This window comes from Polyodon spathula, chromosome 16 (assembly GCF_017654505.1).
Source record: "Polyodon spathula isolate WHYD16114869_AA chromosome 16, ASM1765450v1, whole genome shotgun sequence".
In the NCBI taxonomy this organism is placed as follows: Eukaryota; Metazoa; Chordata; class Actinopteri; order Acipenseriformes; family Polyodontidae; genus Polyodon; species Polyodon spathula.
Genome location: NC_054549.1, coordinates 38,472,318 through 38,498,762, shown reverse-complemented (window position 1 = coordinate 38,498,762; position 26,445 = coordinate 38,472,318). Strand labels below are relative to the sequence as shown.

The 26,445-nt window shown below is 46.4% G+C and overlaps 1 protein-coding gene across 5 annotated transcripts in view; it reads right to left on the bottom strand.

Annotated features, from left to right (window-relative positions):
* LOC121328804 (collagen alpha-1(VII) chain-like) overlaps positions 1 to 26,445 on the bottom strand; it is a 107,988-nt gene that overhangs the window by 37,413 nt on the left and 44,130 nt on the right. For all 5 annotated transcript variants that reach the window (XM_041273875.1, XM_041273874.1, XM_041273878.1 and 2 more), the window contains exons 36-72: positions 26,163 to 26,234; positions 25,737 to 25,850; positions 25,602 to 25,628; positions 25,318 to 25,371; positions 24,850 to 24,921; positions 23,216 to 23,275; positions 22,521 to 22,556; positions 21,621 to 21,665; positions 20,447 to 20,482; positions 20,304 to 20,348; positions 20,096 to 20,131; positions 18,122 to 18,157; positions 17,769 to 17,801; positions 16,996 to 17,067; positions 16,537 to 16,596; positions 15,923 to 15,958; positions 15,497 to 15,577; positions 14,522 to 14,557; positions 14,321 to 14,365; positions 13,965 to 14,036; positions 12,614 to 12,658; positions 12,443 to 12,478; positions 11,246 to 11,287; positions 10,330 to 10,410; positions 9,978 to 10,013; positions 9,682 to 9,717; positions 7,794 to 7,874; positions 7,574 to 7,609; positions 7,347 to 7,418; positions 7,207 to 7,251; positions 7,039 to 7,074; positions 6,747 to 6,782; positions 4,072 to 4,176; positions 3,576 to 3,641; positions 3,023 to 3,058; positions 2,869 to 2,904; positions 2,397 to 2,444 (exon numbers count right to left, since the gene is read on the bottom strand). In XM_041273875.1, coding sequence (XP_041129809.1) covers positions 2,397 to 2,444; positions 2,869 to 2,904; positions 3,023 to 3,058; positions 3,576 to 3,641; positions 4,072 to 4,176; positions 6,747 to 6,782; positions 7,039 to 7,074; positions 7,207 to 7,251; positions 7,347 to 7,418; positions 7,574 to 7,609; positions 7,794 to 7,874; positions 9,682 to 9,717; positions 9,978 to 10,013; positions 10,330 to 10,410; positions 11,246 to 11,287; positions 12,443 to 12,478; positions 12,614 to 12,658; positions 13,965 to 14,036; positions 14,321 to 14,365; positions 14,522 to 14,557; positions 15,497 to 15,577; positions 15,923 to 15,958; positions 16,537 to 16,596; positions 16,996 to 17,067; positions 17,769 to 17,801; positions 18,122 to 18,157; positions 20,096 to 20,131; positions 20,304 to 20,348; positions 20,447 to 20,482; positions 21,621 to 21,665; positions 22,521 to 22,556; positions 23,216 to 23,275; positions 24,850 to 24,921; positions 25,318 to 25,371; positions 25,602 to 25,628; positions 25,737 to 25,850; positions 26,163 to 26,234 — 1,941 coding nt within the window. The remainder of the gene's footprint in view (positions 1 to 2,396; positions 2,445 to 2,868; positions 2,905 to 3,022; positions 3,059 to 3,575; positions 3,642 to 4,071; positions 4,177 to 6,746; positions 6,783 to 7,038; positions 7,075 to 7,206; positions 7,252 to 7,346; positions 7,419 to 7,573; positions 7,610 to 7,793; positions 7,875 to 9,681; positions 9,718 to 9,977; positions 10,014 to 10,329; positions 10,411 to 11,245; positions 11,288 to 12,442; positions 12,479 to 12,613; positions 12,659 to 13,964; positions 14,037 to 14,320; positions 14,366 to 14,521; positions 14,558 to 15,496; positions 15,578 to 15,922; positions 15,959 to 16,536; positions 16,597 to 16,995; positions 17,068 to 17,768; positions 17,802 to 18,121; positions 18,158 to 20,095; positions 20,132 to 20,303; positions 20,349 to 20,446; positions 20,483 to 21,620; positions 21,666 to 22,520; positions 22,557 to 23,215; positions 23,276 to 24,849; positions 24,922 to 25,317; positions 25,372 to 25,601; positions 25,629 to 25,736; positions 25,851 to 26,162; positions 26,235 to 26,445) is intronic.

Genomic DNA, 26,445 nt, shown 5'->3' with positions numbered 1-26,445 from the left:
AGTGTTGCCATGCTTACAGACTCACAGCAGAGAGAGGATCCTTCCTGCTGCATAGTGTTGCCATGCTTACAGACTCACAGCAGAGAGAGGATCCTTCCTGCTGCATAGTGTTGCCATGCTTACAGACTCACAGCAGAGGGAGGATCCTTCCTGCTGCATAGTGTTGCCATGCTTACAGACTCACAGCAGAGAGAGGATCCTTCCTGCTGCATAGTGTTGCCATGCTTACAGACTCACAGCAGGGGGCTCTTTTATAGATCTAAACAGCGACTACTGATCACCAGGGCTTTTATTCTGAGGACCTCAATTAAACAACCACAAATCCCTGCAGTGCTCTAACTGGAGTGCAACGTAGCCAGCGACCTAATGACACGCGCTGTCCTTGCACGCTGCTACACTAAAACCCTTCCAGTGACACACGCTGTCCTTGCACGCTGCTACACTAAAACCCTTCCAGTGACACGCGCTGTCCTTGCACGCTGCTACACTAAAACCCTTCCAGTGACACGCGCTGTCCTTGCACGCTGCTCACACTAAAACCCTTCCAGTGACACGCGCTGTCCTTGCACGCTGCTACACTAAAACCCTTCCAGTGACACGCGCTGTCCTTGCACGCTGCTACACTAAAACCCTTCCAGTGACACGCGCTGTCCTTGCACGCTGCTACACTAAAACCCTTCCAGTGACACGCGCTGTCCTTGCACGCTGCTGCACTAAAACCCTTCCAGTGACACGCGCTGTCCTTGCACGCTGCTGCACTAAAACCCTTCCAGTGACACGCGCTGTCCTTGCACGCTGCTGCACTAAAACCCTTCCAGTGACACGCGCTGTCCTTGCACGCTGCTGCACTAAAACCCTTCCAGTGACACGCGCTGTCCTTGCACGCTGCTGCACTAAAACCCTTCCAGTGACACGCGCTGTCCTTGCACGCTGCTGCACTAAAACCCTTCCAGTGACACGCGCTGTCCTTGCACGCTGCTGCACTAAAACCCTTCCAGTGACACGCGCTGTCCTTGCACGCTGCTACACTAAAACCCTTCCAGTGACACGCGCTGTCCTTGCACGCTGCTACACTAAAACCCTTCCAGTGACACGCGCTGTCCTCGCACGCTGCTACACTAAAACCCTTCCAGTGACACGCGCTGTCCTTGCACGCTGCTACACTAAAACCCTTCCAGTGACACGCGCTGTCCTTGCACGCTGCTACACTAAAACCCTTCCAGTGACACGCGCTGTCCTTGCACGCTGCTACACTAAAACCCTTCCAGTGACACGCGCTGTCCTTGCACGCTGCTACACTAAAACCCTTCCAGTGACACGCGCTGTCCTTGCACGCTGCTACACTAAAACCCTTCCAGTGACACGCGCTGTCCTTGCACGCTGCTACACTAAAACCCTTCCAGTGACACGCGCTGTCCTTGCACGCTGCTACACTAAAACCCTTCCAGTGACACGCGCTGTCCTTGCACGCTGCTACACTAAAACCCTTCCAGTGACACGCGCTGTCCTTGCACGCTGCTACACTAAAACCCTTCCAGTGACACGCGCTGTCCTCGCACGCTGCTACACTAAAACCCTTCCAGTGACACGCGCTGTCCTTGCACGCTGCTGCACTAAAACCCTTCCAGTGACACGCGCTGTCCTTGCACGCTGCTACACTAAAACCCTTCCAGTGACACGCGCTGTCCTTGCACGCTGCTACACTAAAACCCTTCCAGTGACACGCGCTGTCCTTGCACGCTGCTGCACTAAAACCCTTCCAGTGACACGCGCTGTCCTTGCACGCTGCTGCACTAAAACCCTTCCAGTGACACGCGCTGTCCTTGCACGCTGCTGCACTAAAACCCTTCCAGTGACACGCGCTGTCCTTGCACGCTGCTACACTAAAACCCTTCCAGTGACACGCGCTGTCCTTGCACGCTGCTACACTAAAACCCTTCCAGTGACACGCGCTGTCCTTGCACGCTGCTGCACTAAAACCCTTCCAGTGACACGCGCTGTCCTTGCACGCTGCTACACTAAAACCCTTCCAGTGACACGCGCTGTCCTTGCACGCTGCTACACTAAAACCCTTCCAGTGACACGCGCTGTCCTTGCACGCTGCTACACTAAAACCCTTCCAGTGACACGCGCTGTCCTTGCACGCTGCTACACTAAAACCCTTCCAGTGACACGCGCTGTCCTTGCACGCTGCTGCACTAAAACCCTTCCAGTGACACGCGCTGTCCTTGCACGCTGCTGCACTAAAACCCTTCCAGTGACACGCGCTGTCCTTGCACGCTGCTACACTAACCCAACCCTTCTGTTTGTATTTGTTTTGTGATGAAAAAGGGAAGAATCTAATTAAATTATTAAAATATTACAGAAGATTCACAATTATGAAAAATCTCTTGTACCGCTGGTTCTCCGTTCCGGCCAGGCCTCCCATCCTCCCCGGGATCTCCCTGTCACAACAAGAGAAGCAGCTTTAGAGAAACACAGAACATGAACACCTTGAGATAACTCACACAGCACAGGGGGAAACAGCCATTCAAACACACTGAATATTTCACCTTCAAGAATAGAACACATTCAACAGAACATATTCAATAGAACAGAACACATTCAACAGAACAGAACACACTAAAAAGATAGGAAGAAGAGGCGGCCCCCCAGGGTTCACCCCATCATAGATCACCCTGGTAAGGGGATCTAATTAAACAAGACTGATTCTAATTGGATAAGAACATAAGGAATCTAATTGGATAAGAACATAAGGAATCTAATTAGATAAGAACATTAGACATATATGGTTGTACTTTGAAAGTGCTGAACCTGCCTTCAACATTCATTTTCATATGGAAGTACTGCTAGATAAATACGACTCACTGTGTCTCCTTTGGCTCCAGTTGCCCCCACCTGTCCCTGTTGAGGGGGAAGAGAAAGAACCATTAGAGGCACACTCAGCTCCAAGTATGCCTGGACATAGGGCCTGTGAACAATCACGAAGTCAATGAAAAAAGAAAGGAGGAATGAGACTTACCCTGGGGCCGCTGGCTCCGGGTATTCCAGGGACACCCTGTCCGGGAGGAGCACAGCACATTAGAAGCTGCGCTGCTGCACGATGTCAATGCAAATGATCTGATTGAAACTCTCTAACTCTGAGTTATAGCCATGTAAACATGTGGATAAAGGAGGAGCTGGGAGATAGCAGAGATCGCTAACAGCTTCAGTAATGCTTGTTAAATGCCTGACCCTGCTTAAAAAGGGAAGAGTACTGTTTGATTTTAAATTCTGTGTTTATTTGTTATAAATAAAAGTGAACTTCATTTTTAAAATTCGCTTTTGACTGCCTGACCATTCTGTCACATTCCTCTTCAAAGAAGCATTTACTGTATCTAATCTCCTTGTGGAGAGAATCCCAGTGCAGCAATTCTAGCTGGGAATTATAGACCGGTGTCATTACCCAACATTGACTACAAGCTGCTTACGAAAGTCTGATGAGCTTTTTAAACAACACACACAATAAACCAAGGGGGCAAATGTTTTTGCTAATGCTTTTATACTGAGCAGACACTAAAGAAGAGGTCACTCACGGGGGTTCCTGGAGGCCCTGGGGGTCCGGGGATAGCTGTGACCTCCTGTCCTTTCATGTAGACCACCTGTGAGACACACAAACACATTACTAAATATGTTACTTTGTTTACAGTGGCATCCTAATTGCTTTGCATATGTCTCTTACTATTCACTTCGTAAGAACATCTAATAACAATATTGAACAGCAAGAGGCATCGCTCGTCCGGTCCCTAGTAACGGATTCATATCAAAGCTTCGTCAAGTCGGGTCTTAAAAGATCCCAGCGATTCAGCCTCAACAGAGTGGCTCAGCAGCCCATTCTGAGAGGTTCTGGGTTACGCGACTCCAATCTGAAGTTATTACAAATGTTCTCTAAATCTGCCAGTCTTTGAACCTGCATTCAGCTTGACTGGCGAAATTCGAACTGGCAGCCTTCCTCATCCATTCCCATCAGGATCAATGAACGTAAACACTGTTTGAGCCACAACACTGAGGAGCACGTCTCGTAGAGCTTACCTGTCCTGGGGGACCAGGATTGCCAGGGACCCCTGGGGGTCCAACTGGGCCAATAGAGCCAGCCAGACCCAGCTCCCCCCTCTCCCCCTTCACTCCATCCCGGCCCTGAACAAACAAGAGACAGAGATCAAAACAAATGCATTTTTGTATTGGAGCACAAGCTTAGAGAAGATGCCCCTCAATACTGTAAGACTGCTACATATTAAATAGTGTAAAGAGAGAGGTAAGATATAAGCTGAGACCCCCTCCATGAGAGGTCACCGGATCAGGTGAAAATCAGCCTGTATCATAATAACAACAACAATAAGGATACTTTTAATGTGACACCATTTCAATCTGTTACAAACTATTTAATACCAGCCCTCTGCTACAAACTATCTGATACAAAGACATTTCAGAGGGCTGGATCGCATCAATATCAGAGTCTACTATATAAAGACATTTCAGAGGACTAGATCACATCAATATCAGAGTCTACTATATAAAGACATTTCAGAGGGCTGGATCGCATCAATATCAGAGTCTACTATATAAAGACATTTCAGAGGACTAGATCACATCAATATCAGAGTCTACTATATAAAGACATTTCAGAGGGCTGGATCGCATCAATATCAGAGTCTACTATATAAAGACATTTCAGAGGGCTGGATCGCATCAATATCAGAGTCTACTATATAAAGACATTTCAGAGGGCTGGATCGCATCAATATCAGGTCTACTATATAAAGACATTTCAGAGGGCTAGATCACATCAATATCAGCGTCTAGTGCTGTATATTATAAAGACATTTCAGAGGGCTGGATCGCATCAATATCAGGGTCTACTATATAAAGACATTTCAGAGGGCTGGATCGCATCAATATCAGGGTCTAGTGCTATATAAAGACATTTCAGAGGGCTGGATCGCATCAATATCAGAGTCTACTATATAAAGACATTTCAGAGGGCTGGATCACATCAATATCAGGTCTAGTGCTGTATATTATAAAGACATTTCAGAGGGCTGGATCTCATCAATATCAGGGTCTAGTGCTGTATATTATAAAGACATTTCAGAGGGCTGGATCTCATCAGTATCAGGGTCTAGTGCTGTATATTATAAAGACATTTCAGAGGGCTGGATCTCATCAATATCAGAGTCTACTATATAAAGACATTTCAGAGGGCTGGATCGCATCAATATCAGAGTCTACTATATAAAGACATTTCAGAGGGCTGGATCGCATCAATATCAGAGTCTACTATATAAAGACATTTCAGAGGGCTGGATCGCATCAATATCAGGGTCTAGTGCTGTATATTATAAAGACATTTCAGAGGGCTGGATCTCATCAATATCAGGGTCTAGTGCTGTATATTATAAAGACATTTCAGAGGGCTGGATCTCATCAATATCAGAGTCTACTATATAAAGACATTTCAGAGGGCTGGATCGCATCAATATCAGAGTCTACTATATAAAGACATTTCAGAGGGCTGGATCGCATCAATATCAGGGTCTAGTGCTGTATATTATAAAGACATTTCAGAGGGCTGGATCGCATCAATATCAGGGTCTAGTGCTGTATATTATAAAGACATTTCAGAGGGCTGGATCTCATCAATATCAGGGTCTAGTGCTGTATATTATAAAGACATTTCAGAGGGCTGGATCTCATCAATATCAGGGTCTAGTGCTGTATATTATAAAGACATTTCAGAGGGCTGGATCTCATCAATATCAGGGTCTAGTGCTGTATATTATAAAGACATTTCAGAGGGCTGGATCGCATCAATATCAGGGTCTAGTGCTACTATTATAAAGACATTTCAGAGGGCTGGATCGCATCAATATCAGGGTCTAGTGCTGTATATATAAAGACATTTCAGAGGGCTGGATCGCATCAATATCAGTCTAGTCTACTATATAAAGACATTTCAGAGGGCTGGATCGCATCAATATCAGGGTCTAGTGCTGTATATTATAAAGACATTTCAGAGGGCTGTGTCTCATCAATATCAGGGTCTAGTGCTGTATATTATAAAGACATTTCAGAGGGCTGTGTCTCATCAGTATCAGGGTCTAGTGCTGTATATTATAAAGACATTTCAGAGGGCTGGATCTCATCAATATCAGGGTCTAGTGCTGTATATTATAAAGACATTTCAGAGGGCTGTGTCTCATCAATATCAGGGTCTAGTGCTGTATATTATAAAGACATTTCAGAGGGCTGTGTCTCATCAATATCAGGGTCTAGTGCTGTATATTATAAAGACATTTCAGAGGGCTGGATCTCATCAATATCAGGGTCTAGTGCTGTATATTATAAAGACATTTCAGAGGGCTGGATCTCATCAATATCAGGGTCTAGTGCTGTATATTATAAAGACATTTCAGAGGGCTGGATCTCATCAATATCAGGGTCTAGTGCTGTATATTATAAAGACATTTCAGAGGGCTGGATCTCATCAATATCAGGGTCTAGTGCTGTATATTATAAAGACATTTCAGAGGGCTGGATCTCATCAACATCAGGGTCTAGTGCTGTATATTATAAAGACATTTCAGAGGGCTGTGTCTCATCAATATCAGGGTCTAGTGCTGTATATTACAAAGACATTTCAGAGGGCTGGATCACATCAATATCAGGGTCTACTATATAATATTTCTATATATTAAAGAGATACTCACATCTCTCCCAGCTGCTCCAGATTCTCCCTTCTCTCCCTGCAAAGAAAGCTTTTAGCGGTTACTCTTTGGCACATATTGGGTGCAGCTGAAAAAGAGACAGAGTCAGACCAAACCAAGACAAACTGTTCCATTCATCTGCAAAGATTTACTTATTTTATTTTAAATACTGACATTTGCAGAGATGCAACACAAAGAGAAAAGCGTTCCTAATTCCTCAAAATCATGTGGGTTTGGGAAGTCGAATCCCCCCCCCCCCCGTCAATTTGTGTTTTCATCCAGAAACGTGACCCACCTTTCTGCCATCCTCGCCTGGGGTCCCATCCACCCCCTGGGGAGACACAAACGAAACAAACACAGTCAGGCAGAGCCCCTTCACTGGACAGGAGGCTCATGACAATAACAGCAGCAAGGAGAATGCTTTATTGACAGGGCAGTTTAATCAGGATGTTTCGTAACTCACACTCTTTCCAGGTATTCCTGGCTTTCCATCCTCTCCTGCGTTACCCTGGGATTGTAAAACACACAGCAGATCAAATGAATGAAATTAATAACTAATAAAAGGTGTACAAGGCAGGTGCCCAGGTGCCCAGGTGTACTCACAGGCAAGCCCAAAGTCCCAGGGAGTCCAATTGGCCCTGCAGGACCCTCCCCCCCCCTCGCTCCTGGCAGACCCTGACAGAGACACAGGGAGGAAGGGGTTAACAGCGAGAGGTACAGGTCCTCACTGACAGCACTGCAGGTCATTGCTGAAATACACACAGAATCTCACACGGTAGATCAGTGGCTTTAAAAATCAGATCTCACAGCAGAATGAAAGCGAGACTCACATCTCGACCGGGATCTCCCTGCTTCCCCTGGTCACCCTGAAAGAGAAAGAGAGGAAAAGAAAGGTCACAACCGAGTCTGAAAAACAAAGATCTTAAGGGCTATTGTTATTCCTGAAGGTACAACATGCAAGCCTTTAGCACATAATACAACAGTGTACCCCAGTGTCACTTCACCACAATGTACTTCACCCCCCCCCTCACCCCCCCAAGCAGTCCTCACTCTTTGGCCTGGGGGTCCGCCAGCTCCTGGTTTCCCGTCCAGTCCATTCCTACCATCCTGACCTGGGGCTCCGCGATCACCCTGCGGAGAGGAACGCACACTGATCAGGACCCCTGCCATTGCCAAGAGCAACACCGACCATCCAGGCTCATCGCAGGTCACAGCTTTCATTCAAACAGCGTGCTTCAGCCTAGCTCTCTCCATCGCTTTTACTCTCTTTCTTCCTCTCTCCCCCCAACCTGGTATTAAGAATAACATCCCTCCCCATTATATATCTGTAACAAATGAATGCACTTTCCCGTCACCATCACCAGTGTTGTGATACAGAGCCCATCTCTTCAATGTTAGTTTGTTTGAATATCCGCCACAGCTTTCTCTCGCCTGCCAAATCAGTCTTTTATTGTTTTTATTTGATATAGTTTTTATTGTGCAGTTACACAACGCTTCCTCTAGTTTCACCTGACGGAAATGCAGTCAAAACAAAGCGAACGAGACAAGCTAGGGTAGCAGTTAACCATTTAACAGTTTTAGGTACTGTGATGTACTTTTTTTTCTGCATTTTCACTTTGCAAGTGCATCGTGACATTAGGATGCTGTTTTAACTCTGGAAACCGTGTTGATGTTTGTTCATTTAATCTTTTTCTCGATTGCATTGCCTTTTACGTTTTCTGCAGTTCAGTTCTGATTTCATTTTTATGATGGGTCGTTAACATGGAATTTTACACTCTGCTGCTGCAATACGCACTAGATTTAAAAGCATGTCCTGTATTACAGTCCATGTGTCGTCTCTTTAGGCAAGTGATATTTTCAGAATCATATCGTTCTGAATTAAAATACTACTTCTGTTGAAAATATAGTACTGTACCAACAAAACCAATACAGTGCATCTAAAATGGAAGCCTACTTCACAGTGTTATTTTTGAAGTCACAGTGCTAAACACAGCTGAAGTTTCAGATATGTATTTTTGACATTGTCACAGTGTTTTTACCCCTCGCTGAAGTCAAAACCCCTCGCTGAAGTCACAGTGGTTGGACCCCTCGCTGAAGTCACAGTGTTATTTACCCCTCGCTGAAGTCACACGCGTTTACCCCTCGCTGAAGTCACAGTGTTATTTACCCCTCGCTGAAGTCACAGTGTTATTTACCCCTCGCTGAAGTCACAGTGTTATTTACCCCTCGCTGAAGTCACAGTGCTACTTACCCCTCGCTGAAGTCACAGTGTTATTTACCCCTCGCTGAAGTCACAGTGTTATTTACCCCTCGCTGAAGTCACAGTGTTATTGAACTCTCGCTGAAGTCACAGTGTTCTGGGGTCGGTCATGCGAGTGCTGACTGTATATGGTGATTAGACTGTAGTCCGGCACTCAGCAAATGATCAGATTGGCTATTGCAGAGGCTCTGTGCCCGCCCTGTTGTGCTTCATCCCACTGGGAATCTGGAGTTTTGGGAACAGGATCCGGTAGAATGAAGGACAGCAGGAGTGGCCAATAAGCAGCGATGGCAATCCCTTCATTGGTACAGTGTTCAAATGCACTACTTCTTGCCACCCTCATCCCTGGGAACTCTCCTTCACTAAGATGGCCGACATTAGTTTCAGCACAGGACTGCAAGCTTGTCTTCCAGCTGGAAATTGGTTCAACTGTCAGCCATGTTTGTAAAGGACTGTACAGATGATTACTTTTAAGCCCCGGGCTTTGGTTCTGTAATTCCATTCCAGCCATTGCAAGTTACTAAAATGAAAAGGCGCATGCGTATCTAATGAAGCTCCACTAAAGTGGGAATGGGAGTTTTATATACAAATCGGTTTCCTTTACTGCATGCACTGTGTAAAAATAAAGTAATAATAATAATAATGACAATAAAAACAACAGCAAGAACGGTGTCTTACGGCTTCCCCAGCGCTGCCTCGGTCCCCTTTTTCACCCTGCAATTTAGAAAGATGAAGTGAGAAAGCTGGAAGTACAGAGAGCAAGGTCCCTTCACTGGACACAGGCAAACACACACCCATTCCATCACCTTTTACTATGTTCCGTTCATTCAGAAACATCAAGCAAAATCACACTCTAGTATTAGAACGGTCACAAAGACCTCCACCAAAGGCAATAACTGAACTGATGTCTACAGACACCAGGAGAAGGAAGGAGAATGGAAGAAGTGGAATGTTTCCTTGTCTGGTTCACTTACCCTCGCTCCTGGTGGCCCTCTGGGGCCTTCAACACCCTGGAAAATAAAACAGAGACATGAATAACCCAACGCATCTAGAAAGCCCACTCTGTTTATACAGAGCAGGCTCGCTCTAACAGAGTCAGTCCAAATGATTACGTTTTGGTTAGTTTACAATCCTGGGAAAGACCTGAGCAGAAACAAGAAGAGAGTACGACACAGGGGCATTAGGCAGGAGACAAATGCAGACAATGTCGCTTTGAGAGTCTGGGGAGCCCTTACTGTTCGTACTTGCAAAGACAATTTCCAGAGACGAATAAAACAATTGCAAGGGTAGAGGAAGAAATGCAATGGAATGGAGAGTGAGACCCACCCTTTCACCTGCGAGACCAGGGGGGCCACCCTCACCCTTCACCCCTTTCGCCCCATGCTCTCCGGGGTCACCAGCATCACCCTGGAAGAGTAAAACAGAGACAGTGAAGACAGAAAGTGACATCACAGCCTATCACGCCGCACAGCAGCCTGGTTGCTGTACCACATTACCAGGGAAGTGCAGACCAGCCCAACAGACAGACGCTCGAAAGAACACCCTGTAACGTTGCAGCAAGAAAGCTAGCAGCCCAACACAATGACAAACAAAATGAACCCAAAATGAAGCTCATGTCAATCCGTTCCATTTTCATTGATCATCGATAACACTGTGTAACACAATTTTTGTTCCTGGGTAGTAAGTGTTATTTCCTAATTGCTTATGCCTCAAAAGTATAGAAAATGGCTATTATTCCCCACAAACTTTGCTTTTGTGACCAGGACAGTGATATTTCAAAATATCACTATTTCCAATGGGGAAAATGGGCAAATGTGTGTCTTTTCGTTCACATAAAGTCAGAAAAAAACAACATATGAATCCAAATTAACATGTAATTATACTAAAGTAATACAAAGATGACTACAAAAGATTTAGAAGCGAGTAGTTTTTCGAGATTTACAATTATACTGTATTTACAGTACAGTAATGTGTTAATAAAATCTAAATGAAATCCAATCCACTGCCTGGATTCATATTTCCCTAGAATGCTTTTTTCAGCTCCAAGTCTGTTATTTCATGATGTAACACAACTGACTTAAAACATGACACTTTCCCTTCCAGTAGACATCTCAACAGAACAGATAACGCTTCTTCAGGTGGGATCTCAAGTTCTGAACATTGTTGTCACTTTTGTAATATGACGTCTCGTCAGTTCTCTCTTAAGGGTTACCAATCTCTAAACTCTGTAACACACGTGTACCTTGTCTCCCTTGTGCCCCTGGATCCCTCTCTCCATATCAATCTGCAAAGAGGAGAGAACATGGAGAGAACCGTCACTAACAAGCCAGGTTCAGGCTGTGCAACTGGACTGCATGCCTGACAGTGAATTATATACTGGGGGGGGTGGACTGCATGCCTGACAGTGAATTATACACTTGGGGGGGCTGGACTGCATGCCTGACAGTGAATTATACACTTGGGGGGGTGGACTGCATGCCTGACAGTGAATTATACACTGGGGGGGCTGGACTGCATGCCTGACAGTGAATTATACACTGGGGGGGGTGGACTGCATGCCTGACAGTGAATTATACACTGGGGGGGGTGGACTGCATGCCTGACAGTGAATTATACACTGGGGGGGCTGGACTGCATGCCTGACAGTGAATTATACACTGGGGGGGCTGGACTGCATGCCTGACAGTGAATTATACACTGGGGGGGCTGGACTGCATGCCTGACAGTGAATTATACACTTGGGGGGGCTGGACTGCATGCCTGACAGTGAATTATATACTGGGGGGGCTGGACTGCATGCCTGACAGTGAATTATACACTTGGGGGGGCTGGACTGCATGCCTGACAGTGAATTATATACTTGGGGGGGCTGGACTGCATGCCTGACAGTGAATTATACACTGGGGGGGGTGGACTGCATGCCTGACAGTGAATTATACACTTGGGGGGGCTGGACTGCATGCCTGACAGTGAATTATACACTTGGGGGGGTGGACTGCATGCCTGACAGTGAATTATATACTGGGGGGGCTGGACTGCATGCCTGACAGTGAATTATACACTTGGGGGGGTGGACTGCATGCCTGACAGTGAATTATATACTGGGGGGGCTGGACTGCATGCCTGACAGTGAATTCTACTGCACCAGAGGAAAGAGCTTGCTTGTTCACTTTCTGCCTTTTATTTATGTGCGATGCCCCTGTTGTGAGCGGCGCTCTGTACAATCAGACTGCTGATCTTGTTCTTGCAATGCCTATGGATGCAGCTCAGTGCACGGGTTCCAATCCCTGGCACAACCTCTTCCAAAGATGCAATACTTTTCAACGCAATTGAATCTCTCCGGGCAAAGTGATTGAAGCCGGTACATGCTGAATTATAAAAGTAAATACAATTTGACAGCCACTGTTAAACGGGTAACAAAGGGTTAAAGCTTCCTCACCACTCTCCCGGGCAGCCCTGGCGGTCCCTGTGCACCCTGCAGAGAAAGGAAAGGGTTAAACTACGCTCTGTACGCAGTCTACAATCTCCACGCAACACACATCACAACAGTGTGCACAGGGGAGCAGTCTGATCAGAGGGGTGATGGCGATACAGGGAGGGAGGCACTGACCTGCGCTCCTCGTTCTCCTTTCAGCCCCGGCGGTCCAGGACTGCCCTGTGAACCACAAAACAGACAACATGAAGGACTTGCAACATCATACATATATCACTCAGAACAATTCTATTAGTTAATATCAATATTATAGTCTCTCCCTGTTATATTCCCTCTAATATAGACAGATAGATAGATAGATAGATAGATAGATAGATAGATAGATAGATAGATAGATAGATAAAGTTCAATTCCAATTTGAATTGTTGATAGTTTGGAACATGTATTAGATCAGTCAATAAAGAATTCAAAGTGTTCTGGAGTATTTTAGGAATAAAAGGAAACAGTATAATAAAAGTATAGCAGGTATGACCCAATCTCATGCAGATTTACACAGCACAGCTCTGCAGTATAGCAGGTATGACCCAATCTCATGCAGATTTACACAGCACAGCTCTGCAGTATAGCAGGTATGACCCAATCTCATGCAGATTTACACAGCACAGCTCTGCAGTATAGCAGGTATGACCCAATCTCATGCAGATTTACACAGCACAGCTCTGCAGTATAGCAGGTATGACCCAATCTCATGCAGATTTACACAGCACAGCTCTGCAGTATAGCAGGTATGACCCAATCCCATGCAGATTTACACAGCACAGCTCTGCAGTATAGCAGGTATGACCCAATCTCATGCAGATTTACACAGCACAGCTCTGCAGTATAGCAGGTATGACCCAATCTCATGCAGATTTACACAGCACAGCTCTGCAGTATAGCAGGTATGACCCAATCTCATGCAGATTTACACAGCACAGCTCTGCAGTATAGCAGGTATGACCCAATCTCATGCAGATTTACACAGCACAGCTCTGCAGTATAGCAGGTATGACCCAATCTCATGCAGATTTACACAGCACAACTCTGCAGTATAGCAGGTATGACCCAATCTCATGCAGATTTACACAGCACAGCTCTGCAGTATAGCAGGTATGACCCAATCTCATGCAGATTTACACAGCACAGCTCTGCAGTATAGCAGGTATGACCCAATCTCATGCAGATTTACACAGCACAGCTCTGCAGTATAGCAGGTATGACCCAATCTCATGCAGATTTACACAGCACAGCTCTGCAGTATAGCAGGTATGACCCAATCTCATGCAGATTTACACAGCACAGCTCTGCAGTATAGCAGGTATGACCCAATCTCATGCAGATTTACACAGCACAGCTCTGCAGTATAGCAGGTATGACCCAATCTCATGCAGATTTACACAGCACAGCTCTGCAGTACTAGCAGTGGACAGGTGGGGGAGAATTGGTTGAATTCTCTCTGGAGACTCTTGTTACTTCTGACTTGACTTACATTTCTGCCATGCTCTCCAGGATCTCCCATGTCTCCCTTCTCTCCAGCCCTGCCGGCCAGCCCTGGCAACCCCTGGAATACAAAACAGCCAATCAGAACGTGCCTGGAGACAGCTAACCAATCAGAGCAGAGTGCTGAGGTGAGAGCTAGCAGAGTCAGTAGTATGGACATGCCTTACAGAAATATTATTATTTTCATTTATTTATTCTATGATTGATACAGTAAGTTGATCAGTGAGAGAATGGCAGCTCTGCAAAGCAATGTGCACAAATACATCTATTCAGAGGAATATCCCAGGAATCAAATTAGAAACACGAGCGCAGGAAGGCATTGCGAGCAGTAAACCAAAAACATACCCTCTGACCTCTCTCTCCGGTTTTCCCTGGTAAACCCGACTCCCCCTGAAAACGAGACAAAACAAAAACCAGACTGAAGAACAGAAACACGTCAAACCGGAGACTTGCATTCTGCACCCTTGTCTTCTTTGTGCAACATTTACACAGTACAAAGAGCTCCCATCATTACTCAATTAGAATCAATGCATTGTGAGCTCTTACCGGCGTTCCTTCATCTCCCTTGTCTCCTTTCTCTCCCTGAAATAAAATAAATACATAAATTAAAGGCGCATTCTACTTTTTCACATACAATATACAACCGCAAGGATGAATTTAGAACGACTTAAAGAAACTTAATAAATTCAATGATAAACGTTTTGACTAGAAGTCTTTCTCAATGTCTTCAAATGTTTTGACAGAGTCGTTCTCAATGTCTTCGACTTCTGGTCGCAATGTTTGTCAATTAATTTCCTAAGTTTCATTTAATATTTCTAAGGTTGAATTTAAGGACCCAACCATTGCCAGTGATGTAACATGATTCCAATGATCTGCAGTGGCAATGCAGACAGTGTCCCTGCAGTGCCCCGGTGATCTGCAGTGGCAATGCAGACAGTGTCCCTGCAGTGCCCCGGTGATCTGCAGTGGCAATGCAGACAGTGTCCCTGCAGTGCCCCGGTGATCTGCAGTGGCAATGCAGACAGTGTCCCTGCAGTGCCCCGGTGATCTGCAGTGGCAATGCAGACAGTGTCCCTGCAGTGCCCCGGTGATCTGCAGTGGCAATGCAGACAGTGTCCCTGCAGTGCCCCGGTGATCTGCAGTGGCAATGCAGACAGTGTCCCTGCAGTGCCCCGGTGATCTGCAGTGGCAATGCAGACAGTGTCCCTGCAGTGCCCCGGTGATCTGCAGTGGCAATGCAGACAGTGTCCCTGCAGTGCCCCGGTGATCTGCAGTGGCAATGCAGACAGTGTCCCTGCAGTGCCCCGGTGATCTGCAGTGGCAGTGGCAATGCAGACAGTGTCCCTGCAGTGCCCCGGTGATCTGCAGTGGCAATGCAGACAGTGTCCCTGCAGTGCCCCGGTGATCTGCAGTGGCAATGCAGACAGTGTCCCTGCAGTGCCCCGGTGATCTGCAGTGGCAATGCAGACAGTGTCTCTGCAGTGCCCCGATGATCTGTAGTGGCAATGCAGAGGGTCTCACCTCCTTCCCTCGCAGTCCGATCTGTCCCGGAGTTCCTGCTTTCCCAGGCTCTCCGTTCTCTCCAGGCTCTCCACGGTCTCCCTACACAGGAGCAGACACAGACCACGAATCAGCCAATGTGGAACAGAACAGAAGAACACATGAAAATATCTGACTGAGAGAAGGCCATTTAGCCAACCAGTGCTTGCCCTGACGGATCTCAAAGCTTTGTCAAGTCGTGTCTTAAAGGATCTTAAAAGAAGGCAGTGATTCAGCATCAACAACAAGGCGAGGTAACACTTTCCATGCCCTCACCAGTCTCTGTGTAATGAGGAATCTGCTACCCGCTGTCCTAACAATCAATCACTCAGTCAATCGATCACTCAGTCAATCAGTAAATCGATCACTCAGTCAATCGATCACTCAGTCAATCGATCACTCACGTACCTTAACTCCAGGTTTTCCAGTAAGGCCGGTATTTCCCTGAAAAGAAAGAGTCCAGAGTATCAGCTTTACTACAGAAAGAGATTCGACACAAGCACCTTCCCTCCCAGTCCTGTGTCTGGGCATCTCCAGCTCAGCTGGGTAATCTGTGCTGGGACTATAGGAAACTGAGTCAAGCAGATGAAGGCATATCCAAAACATTTGTCTGCTTGACTTCGTTTCACAGAGTTTTAGTCAAGTACCTGAAGGCTTCGTCAAAGACCTGGCTCTACTTTGACTTCTTAGTAACGAAAGAAACGTCTGACAGTCTGGTAGACAAGCATTTGATTTTCAGTTTCTGTTTAAAATCTCAAGACTGTGAAAAAAGACTTACATGTTGCTTTCTAATCAGGGTGTAAATAAGAACTTGAATTTATGAAGGGATTCATTTTTCTTTACTTAATTGAGTGTTCAGATTCTTTACTCCAAATGCTGACGGCCAGCAGCAAAGGAAATGGTTTTAATGAATGTGATTGTTCTGCTGCTCCGCTCCTCCGAGACACGCTCCTGAGGAACGGTCCCGCTTCTCCACACTGACTGCAGTCCTGGAGTTTCCTGGGCTGGGCTGTGGCACTCACCCTCTCTCCGGAATCTCCTTTGGGTCCAGGCTGACCAGGGATCCCAAACCCCACCGAACCCTGCAAGAAGACGACAAAGAGAGCGGAGAAGAGGAGCTGGAAATCTCAGGGGCTTCTCATCACATCAGATAACACCTAACCTAATATAAATGAACCAATACAGACAAATGCATGGAGCGCCATGGCAAGGAGCGCCTGTCCCAAATGAACAGTACCTCGTTTACTGTGTTAGTGAAGTACAGAAACTCTCAACAGAGTTTCCTCTCAGCTCTATAGAGGCTCTTCTCTAGATATGTAGGTGAAATGAAAGCGTGGCGTTGTGTCTGCATGCCTCCACTATATCTGGTGGGATAACGAGCACGATCCTGCTGTTTCTGTAACGTGGTAAAGAGCCTCGTGTGTAAAATGTGGCGCTCCCAGGGCAGCCCACGCAGTGTGAATGGACAGGTATCCACTCACCTTCTCCCCTTTCTCGGCTGGGTCTCCTTTTATACCTTTGGGACCCTCTGGGCCCGGGAGCCCCATACTCCCCTGAAACAAAGAGAAAAACAAAGAGAGTGTGACTCTCACGCACACGCACACGCACACGGGCGCAGAGTGCTGCGGTTTCACAGGGTTGTACAGCATGGTGAAGCATGGTCCCTGCCCGTCTCAAATGTTTTCCACGGTCAGACTATGCTATCTATGGATTCCCCTGGACAGCCCCTGTGCTGCCGGGGATCTGATCTGTATCTATGGTAATTTTGTGTCCGTGGCTGTGGCTTCTCTGTGGTTCATTGACATGACTTTAAAATCCACACACACAAGCAGATACCAACACTTCATTTGAAGTGTTGTGGTGGCTTGTTTACCATCAGAAACGTATCCGAGGATGACTTGAGTCCACACCACGCAGCCCAGGGAGTAAAACCTGCCCCAAAGCATTGCTTTGCAATGCCAGGCTCCTTCCCCTGGGCCATCTCTGTAAATGACACTGTAGATGATAAATTCAGGTTCATTTCATTTCCTAATTTGGTATGCCTCAAGCCATACCATGCAAAAGCAAAGTACGCAGCATTATTTCCTGTAGTTGATTGCACTCGTTCGTTTTGAGTTGCGAGATGCTGGGATGCTGTTTTGTGGGATGTCCTGTCTCTGTGTATGAACAGTTTCGCTTGTATCCTTCGCACTGCACAGACAGACACCCAGGCTGTTGGTCTTTCTGTAGGAAGTCAGAGACCTTCCCCAGTTACCTTGTCTCCTTTGCTTCCCGGAGATCCTTTAATCTGAAATCAAAGAGAGCACTTTGTTAAAAATGAAAACTTGATCTTTACAAGCAGAAGAGAAGGTGAGGAGGGGCCGGGTCTGTTAACATGGCAGTGCACACATTCAGAGGGCAGAGACAACACTGACAAGAGGACTGGTCAAGACTGCATGAAGGAGGGACCAAGGCTGAATGCAATCTTACCCAAGCCAACCCCATAGGCGACTGTTCTAACGTAAGCGTTTACTGTGCAATCACATTTCATGTTGTTTTATATTTGTTTACATTATCTGTAGCTCTCCCAGTTATTTATTGAACCGCCTCCCAGAAATATGTACTTACAGCATTCCCAGGTTCCCCGGGTGATCCCGAGTCTCCCTGGAACAAAGAAACAAGAAGAATGAGCTCAGAAACCACTGGGGATCTGAGAGCCAGCACTTTCAATACAGTCTAGTGTAGAGACCTCATCACTGTGGATCTGAGAGCCAGCACTTTCAATACAGTCTAGTGTAGAGACCTCATCACTGTGGATCTGAGAGCCAGCACTTTCAATACAGTCTAGTGTAGAGACCTCATCACTGTGGATCTGAGAGCCAGCACTTTCAATACAGTCTAGTGTAGAGACCTCATCACTGTGGATCTGAGAGCCAGCACTTTCAATACAGTCTAGTGTAGAGACCTCATCACTGTGGATCTGAGAGCCAGCACTTTCAATACAGTCTAGTGTAGAGACCTCATCACTGTGGATCTGAGAGCCAGCACTTTCAATACAGTCTAGTGTAGAGACCTCATCACTGTGGATCTGAGAGCCAGCACTTTCAATACAGTCTAGTGTAGAGACCTCATCACTGTGGATCTGAGAGCCAGCACTTTCAATACAGTCTAGTGTAGAGACCTCATCACTGTGGATCTGAGAGCCAGCACTTTCAATACAGTCTAGTGTAGAGACCTCATCACTGTGGATCTGAGAGCCAGCACTTTCAATACAGTCTAGTGTAGAGACCTCATCACTGTGGATCTGAGAGCCAGCACTTTCAATACAGTCTAGTGTAGAGACCTCATCACTGTGGATCTGAGAGCCAGCACTTTCAATACAGTCTAGTGTAGAGACCTCATCACTGTGGATCTGAGAGCCAGCACTTTCAATACAGTCTAGTGTAGAGACCTCATCACTGTGGATCTGAGAGCCAGCACTTTCAATACAGTCTAGTGTAGAGACCTCATCACTGTGGATCTGAGAGCCAGCACTTTCAATACAGTCTAGTGTAGAGACCTCATCACTGTGGATCTGAGAGCCAGCACTTTCAATACAGTCTAGTGTAGAGACCTCATCACTGTGGATCTGAGAGCCAGCACTTTCAATACAGTCTAGTGTAGAGACCTCATCACTGTGGATCTGAGAGCCAGCACTTTCAATACAGTCTAGTGTAGAGACCTCATCACTGTGGATCTGAGAGCCAGCACTTTCAATACAGTCTAGTGTAGAGACCTCATCACTGTGGATCTGAGAGCCAGCACTTTCAATACAGTCTAGTGTAGAGACCTCATCACTGTGGATCTGAGAGCCTTCAATACAGTCTAGTGTAGAGACCTCATCACTGTGGATCTGAGAGCCAGCACTTTCAATACAGTCTAGTGTAGAGACCTCATCACTGTGGATCTGAGAGCCAGCACTTTCAATACAGTCTAGTGTAGAGACCTCATCACTGTGGATCTGAGAGCCAGCACTTTCAATACAGTCTAGTGTAGAGACCTCATCACTGTGGATCTGAGAGCCAGCACTTTCAATACAGTCTAGTGTAGAGACCTCATCACTGTGGATCTGAGAGCCAGCACTTTCAATACAGTCTAGTGTAGAGACCTCATCACTGTGGATCTGAGAGCCAGCACTTTCAATACAGTCTAGTGTAGAGACCTCATCACTGTGGATCTGAGAGCCAGCACTTTCAATACAGTCTAGTGTAGAGACCTCATCACTGTGGATCTGAGAGCCAGCACTTTCAATACAGTCTAGTGTAGAGACCTCATCACTGTGGATCTGAGAGCCTTCAATACAGTCTAGTGTAGAGACCTCATCACTGTGGATCTGAGAGCCAGCACTTTCAATACAGTCTAGTGTAGAGACCTCATCACTGTGGATCTGAGAGCCTTCAATACAGTCTAGTATAGAGGCCTCAGTGCTGTACTGGGGATCTGAGAGCCAGCTAATTCAATACATTAATATAGAGAGCTCAGTACTGTGGATCTGAGAGCCAGCACAGCCACACAGAGGATGCTTATGAATGCTCCTTCAGGAGGATCATAGGAGTGACTCACCTTGTCTCCTTGCTGACCACTGGGACCAGGCAACCCCTGCAGAAACAACAACAATAACAACAACAACAAATAGCAACAACAATAATAATAATAATAATAATAATAATAACTGGAACATGTTACAACATTGTCAGAAATGAATAGAGTGGATTGAAAGAGCTCCAGCAGTGAAGGGGTTAATGGTACCGGTACCAGTGCTGTTACTCACCCTCAGCCCAGGAGGACCAGCCAGGCCCGGCGGACCAACTTCTCCCTATAAAACACAGACATGCAGAATGAAGATGAGTGGATAGAATTCAGAAAACATTCAAAAAGAAGAAAAACGCTAAACCTGAATGAAGAGTTTCCTACCTTCAATCCTGCAGCTCCCGCCAGCCCTCGCTCTCCCTGAAAGCAAAGGAAAACGGTTCACTGCCGTCTCATTTCAATACAACAAACAGGACCAAGCAAGTGCCAGCCTTCTATAACACAAGCAAGTGCCAGGCCTTCTATAACACAAGCAAGTGCCAGGCCTTCTATAACACAAGCAAGTGCCAGGCCTTCTATAACACAAGCAAGTGCCAGCCTTCTATAACACAAGCAAGTGCCAGCCTTCTATAACACAAGCAAGTGCCAGCCTTCTATAACACAAGCAAGTGCCAGCCTTCTATAACACAAGCAAGTGCCAGGCCTTCTATAACACAAGCAAGTGCCAGGCCTTCTATAACACAAGCAAGTGCCAGCCTTCTATAACACAAGCAAGTGCCAGCCTTCTATAACACAAGCAAGTGCCAGGCCTTCTATAACACAAGCAAGTGCCAGGCCTTCTATAACACAAGCAAGTGCCAGCCTTCTATAACACAAGCAAGTGCCAGCTTCTATAACACAAGCAAGTGCCAGCCTTCTATAACACAAGCAAGTGCCAGCCTTCTATAACACAAGCAAGTGCCAGCCTTCTATAACACAAGCAAGTGCCAGCCTTCTATAACACAAGCAAGTGCCAGCCTTCTATACACAAGCAAGTGCCATGCCTTCTATAACACAAGCAAGTGCCAGCCTTCTATAACACAAGCAAGTGCCAGGCCTTCTATAACACAAGCAAGTGCCATGCCTTCTATAACACAAGCAAGTGCCAGCCTTCTATAACACAAGCAAGTGCCAGCCTTCTATAACACAAGCAAGTGCCAGCCTTCTATAACACAAGCAAGTGCCAGCCTTCTATAACACAAGCAAGTGCCAGCCTTCTATAACACAAGCAAGTGCCATGCCTTCTATAACACAAGCAAGTGCCAGCCTTCTATAACACAAGCAAGTGCCAGCCTTCTATAACACAAGCAAGTGCCAGCCTTCTATAGGACAAGCAAGTGCCATGCCTTCTATAACACAAGCAAGTGCCAGCCTTCTATAGGACAAGCAAGTGCCATGCCTTCTATAACACAAGCAAGTGCCAGCCTTCTATAGGACAAGCATATCCAGCACATGCAAGTGCAGTCTGCATTATTATATTTAAAGAATGAAAGAAAGAAAGGGCAGTCTGTCTCCTCACCCTGTCTCCTTGGACACCAGGTTTACCAGGCTGACCTCTGTCTCCCTGAAAACAAAGACAACGCAGGACCACAATTATCAGGGTGCACTTCACCAGGATTACCGTAATTACAGCTGTACATTCCACCGGGATTACCATAATTACAGCTGTATATTCTACCAGGATTACCGTAATTACACCTGTACATTTTACCGGGATTACCGTAATTACAGCTGTACATTCCACCGGGATTACCGTAATTACAGCTGTACATTCCACCGGGATTACCGTAATTACAGCTGTATATTCTACCAGGATTACTGTAAGTACAGCGGTACATTCCACAAGGATTACTGTAATTACAGCTGTACATTCCACCGGGATTACCGTAATTACAGCTGTATATTCTACCAGGATTACTGTAATTATGTAGCTATTCATCGCCCCCACTTATCATAATTACATGTCAGGTTTTACAGCACATATAAATGAAATAACATGGGTCTCACTCTAAAGCATGGAGCGACAAACTACAGCTGAGTAACATGCTGGCGCCCAGTCTCCCCTGGAACGTGAGACACTTGCATGAAGAGAGAGAATGGGAGTTCCCCTCAGAGTCCGTGGTGGGGTTGCAGTTTAAACCAGCCTTTCCACCCTCACATTGCTGTGCAGTGTAGAGAAGAATCAGCCTTTCCACCCTCACATTGCTGTGCAGTGTAGAGATGAATCAGCCTTTCCACCCTCACATTGCTGTGCAGTGTAGAGATGAATCAGCCTTTCCACCCTCACATTGCTGTGCAGTGTAGAGATGAATCAGCCTTTCCACCCTCACATTGCTGTGCAGTGTAGAGATGAATCAGCCTTTCCACCCTCACATTGCTGTGCAGTGTAGAGATGTGTAACACAGTCATGGAGACTCACTTTGCTGCCAATCTCGCCTGGCAGTCCCCTCAGCCCCTAGGAGAGAAAACAAACACAGAGCCCATCAATCCTGCAGCATCGCTGATGTCAAGCATCTCACAATACAGTGTGTCTGGACTCTCAAACATCAAGACTCAAACACAGAGCCCATCACACCTGCAGCATCGCTGACGTCAAGCATCTCACAACACAGTGTGTCTGGACTCTCAAACATCAAGACTCAAACACAGAGCCCATCACACCTGCAGCATCGCTGACGTCAAGCATCTCACAACACAGTGTGTCTGGACTCTCAAACATCAAGACTCAAACACAGAGCCCATCACACCTGCAGCATCGCTGACGTCAAGCATCTCACAACACAGTGTGTCTGGACTCTCAAACATCAAGACTCTTCATTTCAAACAGCGAAACACAATGTGCGTCTCTTTTGATACAGCCAGGTGATTTCTGGAGCTTTCTCAACAAATAACTCTCATTTGAAAATCTTTTCATCCCAAATACAAGATAACTTAAAATTTGTTGACTCATAACAATCCACAGTATTGTATACAAACTAGATTATAGATTGTTGCACCATGCTGCTTTTCCATTGCTTTAATTAAAAGTGTCTGTGTTAATAACAATGTAGATACATATACATACAAATATAAATAAATCAAACTAAATCAATCAAAGCAGTCTGGGTCCCTTACCCGATCTCCTGGATCCCCCGCTCGTCCTGCCGGGCCAGGGAGCCCCTCTCCAGCCTCCCCCTGAAACACACAATGCCGTCTCATTGCTTCTCAACACAGACTAGACACTGTGCAATACAGTTATATTACCATGCAAAACAGGACAGATACTGTGCAATACAGACTAGACACTGTGCAATACAGATAGACACTGTGCAGTACAGACTAGACACTGCGCAGTACAGTTATATTACCATGCAACACAGGCTAGATACTGCGCAATACAGATAGACACTGTGCAGTACAGACTAGACACTGCGCAGTACAGTTATATTACCATGCAACACAGGCTAGATACTGCGCAATACAGATAGACACTGTGCAATACAGACTAGACACTGTGCAGTACAGACTAGACACTGTGCAGTACCGTTATATTACCATGCAACACAGGCTAGACACTGTGCAATACAGACAGACACTGTGCAGTACAGACTGGACACTGTGCAGTACAGACTAGACACTGTACAATACAGATAGACACTGTACATTAAAGACTAGACACTGTACAGTACAGTTATATTACCATGCAACACAGGCTAGATACTGTGCAATACAGACTAGACACTGTACAATACAGACTAGACACTGTGCAGTACAGACTGGACACTGTGCAGTACAGACTAGACACTGTGCAGTACAGACTGGACACTGCGCAGTACAGTTATATTACCATGCAACACAGGCTAGATACTGTGCAATACAGACTAGACACTGTACAATACAGACTAGACACTGTACAATACAGATAGACACTGTGCAGTACAGACTGGACACTGTGCAGTACAGACTAGACACTGTGCAGTACAGACTAGATACTGTGCAATACAGACTAGATACTGTACAATACAGACTAGACACTGTGCAATACAGATAGACACTGTGCAGTACAGACTAGACACTGTGCAGTACAGACTAGACACTGTGCAGTACAGTTATATTACCATGCAACACAGGCTAGATACTGTGCAATACAGATAGACACTGTGCAATACAGACTAGACACTGTGCAGTACAGACTAGACACTGTGCAGTACAGACTAGACACTGTGCAATACAGACTAGACACTGTGCAGTACAGACTAGACACTGTGCAGTACAGACTAGACACTGTGCAATACAGACTAGACACTGTGCAATACAGATAGACACTAGACACTGTGCAATACTGACACTGTGCAGTACAGACTAGACACTGTGCAGTACAGACTAGACACTGTGCAGTACAGACTAGACACTGTGCAATACAGATAGACACTGTGCAATACAGACTAGACACTGTGCAGTACAGACTGGACACTGTGCAGTACAGACTAGACACTGTGCAGTACAGTTATATTACCATGCAACACAGGCTAGACACTGTGCAATACAGATAGACACTGTACAATACAGATAGACACTGTGCAGTACAGACTGGACACTGTGCAGTACAGACTAGACACTGTGCAGTACAGTTATATTACCATGCAACACAGGCTAGATACTGCGCAATACAGACAGACACTGTGCAGTACAGACTAGACACTGTGCAGTACAGACTGGACACTGTGCAATATCTACTGCAGTAGTGGGTTAGTCAATCAGTCTTTTACCTTGTCTCCTTTGATCCCAGGCTGGCCTTGAGGTCCCCTGGGTCCTGGACTGCCGGCTAAACCCGGAGCTCCCTGGTGACAAGATTCAGAGACATGTGTTACCTTCAGATACCCACACTTCCTAACCACTGAGAACACCAAGGGGAACAGTCTACATTATCCCATTTCAGGTCATTACAATCTCATATCTGCTCAAACAAAAATCAATTGCACAGTGGATGCTGGGTAATTATGCAACACTGTGGGTGTTTCTCCCTCACTCCACTGCCTCGCCACATCTTCCCTGCTCTACCAGCTTTTAGAAGAGGTGAGTTGCTGGGCTACAAGCAGCCACCCCAGACCGAACAGACCCCTAACCCCCTCTCCTCTGAACACTCTGCTAGAGGCGGGGAGCTCTGCCGCTGGAGTCAAAGGAATGCACCCGGAGCTGCTCTCCTCCTGCTTGAATGAATCGAGGGTGGTACTCACAGGATCCCCCCGATCCCCCTTCACTGCCACTCCGCTCCCCACGCCCGGCAGACCCTGCAGAGACACAGCGAACACGAAACGTGAGGGCAGCCTGCGGTCAGCTGAGCCACACAGAGGAGGGGCGCAACACTCAGGAAGGACCCTCTGAATTAAACACTTCTGCATTTCTGTTTATACCGGGTACGTTTTATAAAAACAAATAAGAATACATAACTACAGAAGAAAAGGTCTTTCTAATCATTGACTGAAGCATGCTAACCGTAATGTAAACAGACTGCACTTACTCGCTCACCGGGCTGGCCCTTGTCACCCTGCAAGAGAAGAGTGGGTTAAAGAAATCAGAAGATATGCACAGCTGAACCTGCGCATGTGCAACACAATCACGATCCAAGGTATAAACAAACGCTGTTCAGGGGCACCTTGATGCTGAGTCCGGGGGTCCCAGGTATTCCAGGTCGGCCTGCCAGTCCGGGGGGTCCTGGGAGGCCTGCATTCCCTTTCGCACCGTCGACACCTGGAGTCCCGTGGGTACCCTGAAACACAGAGAACAGCTTCCTGAACTGCAGGCAGGATGAGCAGCACCAGGGTTAATCTGTGACACATCTCACCGGATCACACCGGATCACATCAGATCACACTGGGCTGCACTGGATCACACCAGATCACATTTGATCAAACCAAGTCACAGCAGACTGTAGTGGATCACATCAGATTACACTGGATCTCATTTGATCACATCGGACTGCACCAGATTGTTTCAGATCATACTGGATCACATCAGATCACAGCAGACTGCACTGGATCACATCAGATCAGGGGAACAAGCACTGCAGCACTTAACTCACTGATAATCCAGGAACTCCCGGCTCCCCTTTCCTTCCCGGGAACGCTCCTCCGACCACTGCACCTGGCTCACCCTGGAAAAAAAGGAGAGAGGATGAGAGAGAGAGCGAGAGAGAGAAAGAGAAAGCGAGAGAGAGAGAGACAGGCAGACAGACAGAGACAGAGTGAGAGACAGGCAGAGAGAGAGAGAGAGAGAGTGAGAGAGACAAACAGAAAGACAGAGAGAGACAGGCAGAGAGAGAGAGCAAACAGAAAGACAGAGTGAGAGAGAGAGAGAGAGAGAGA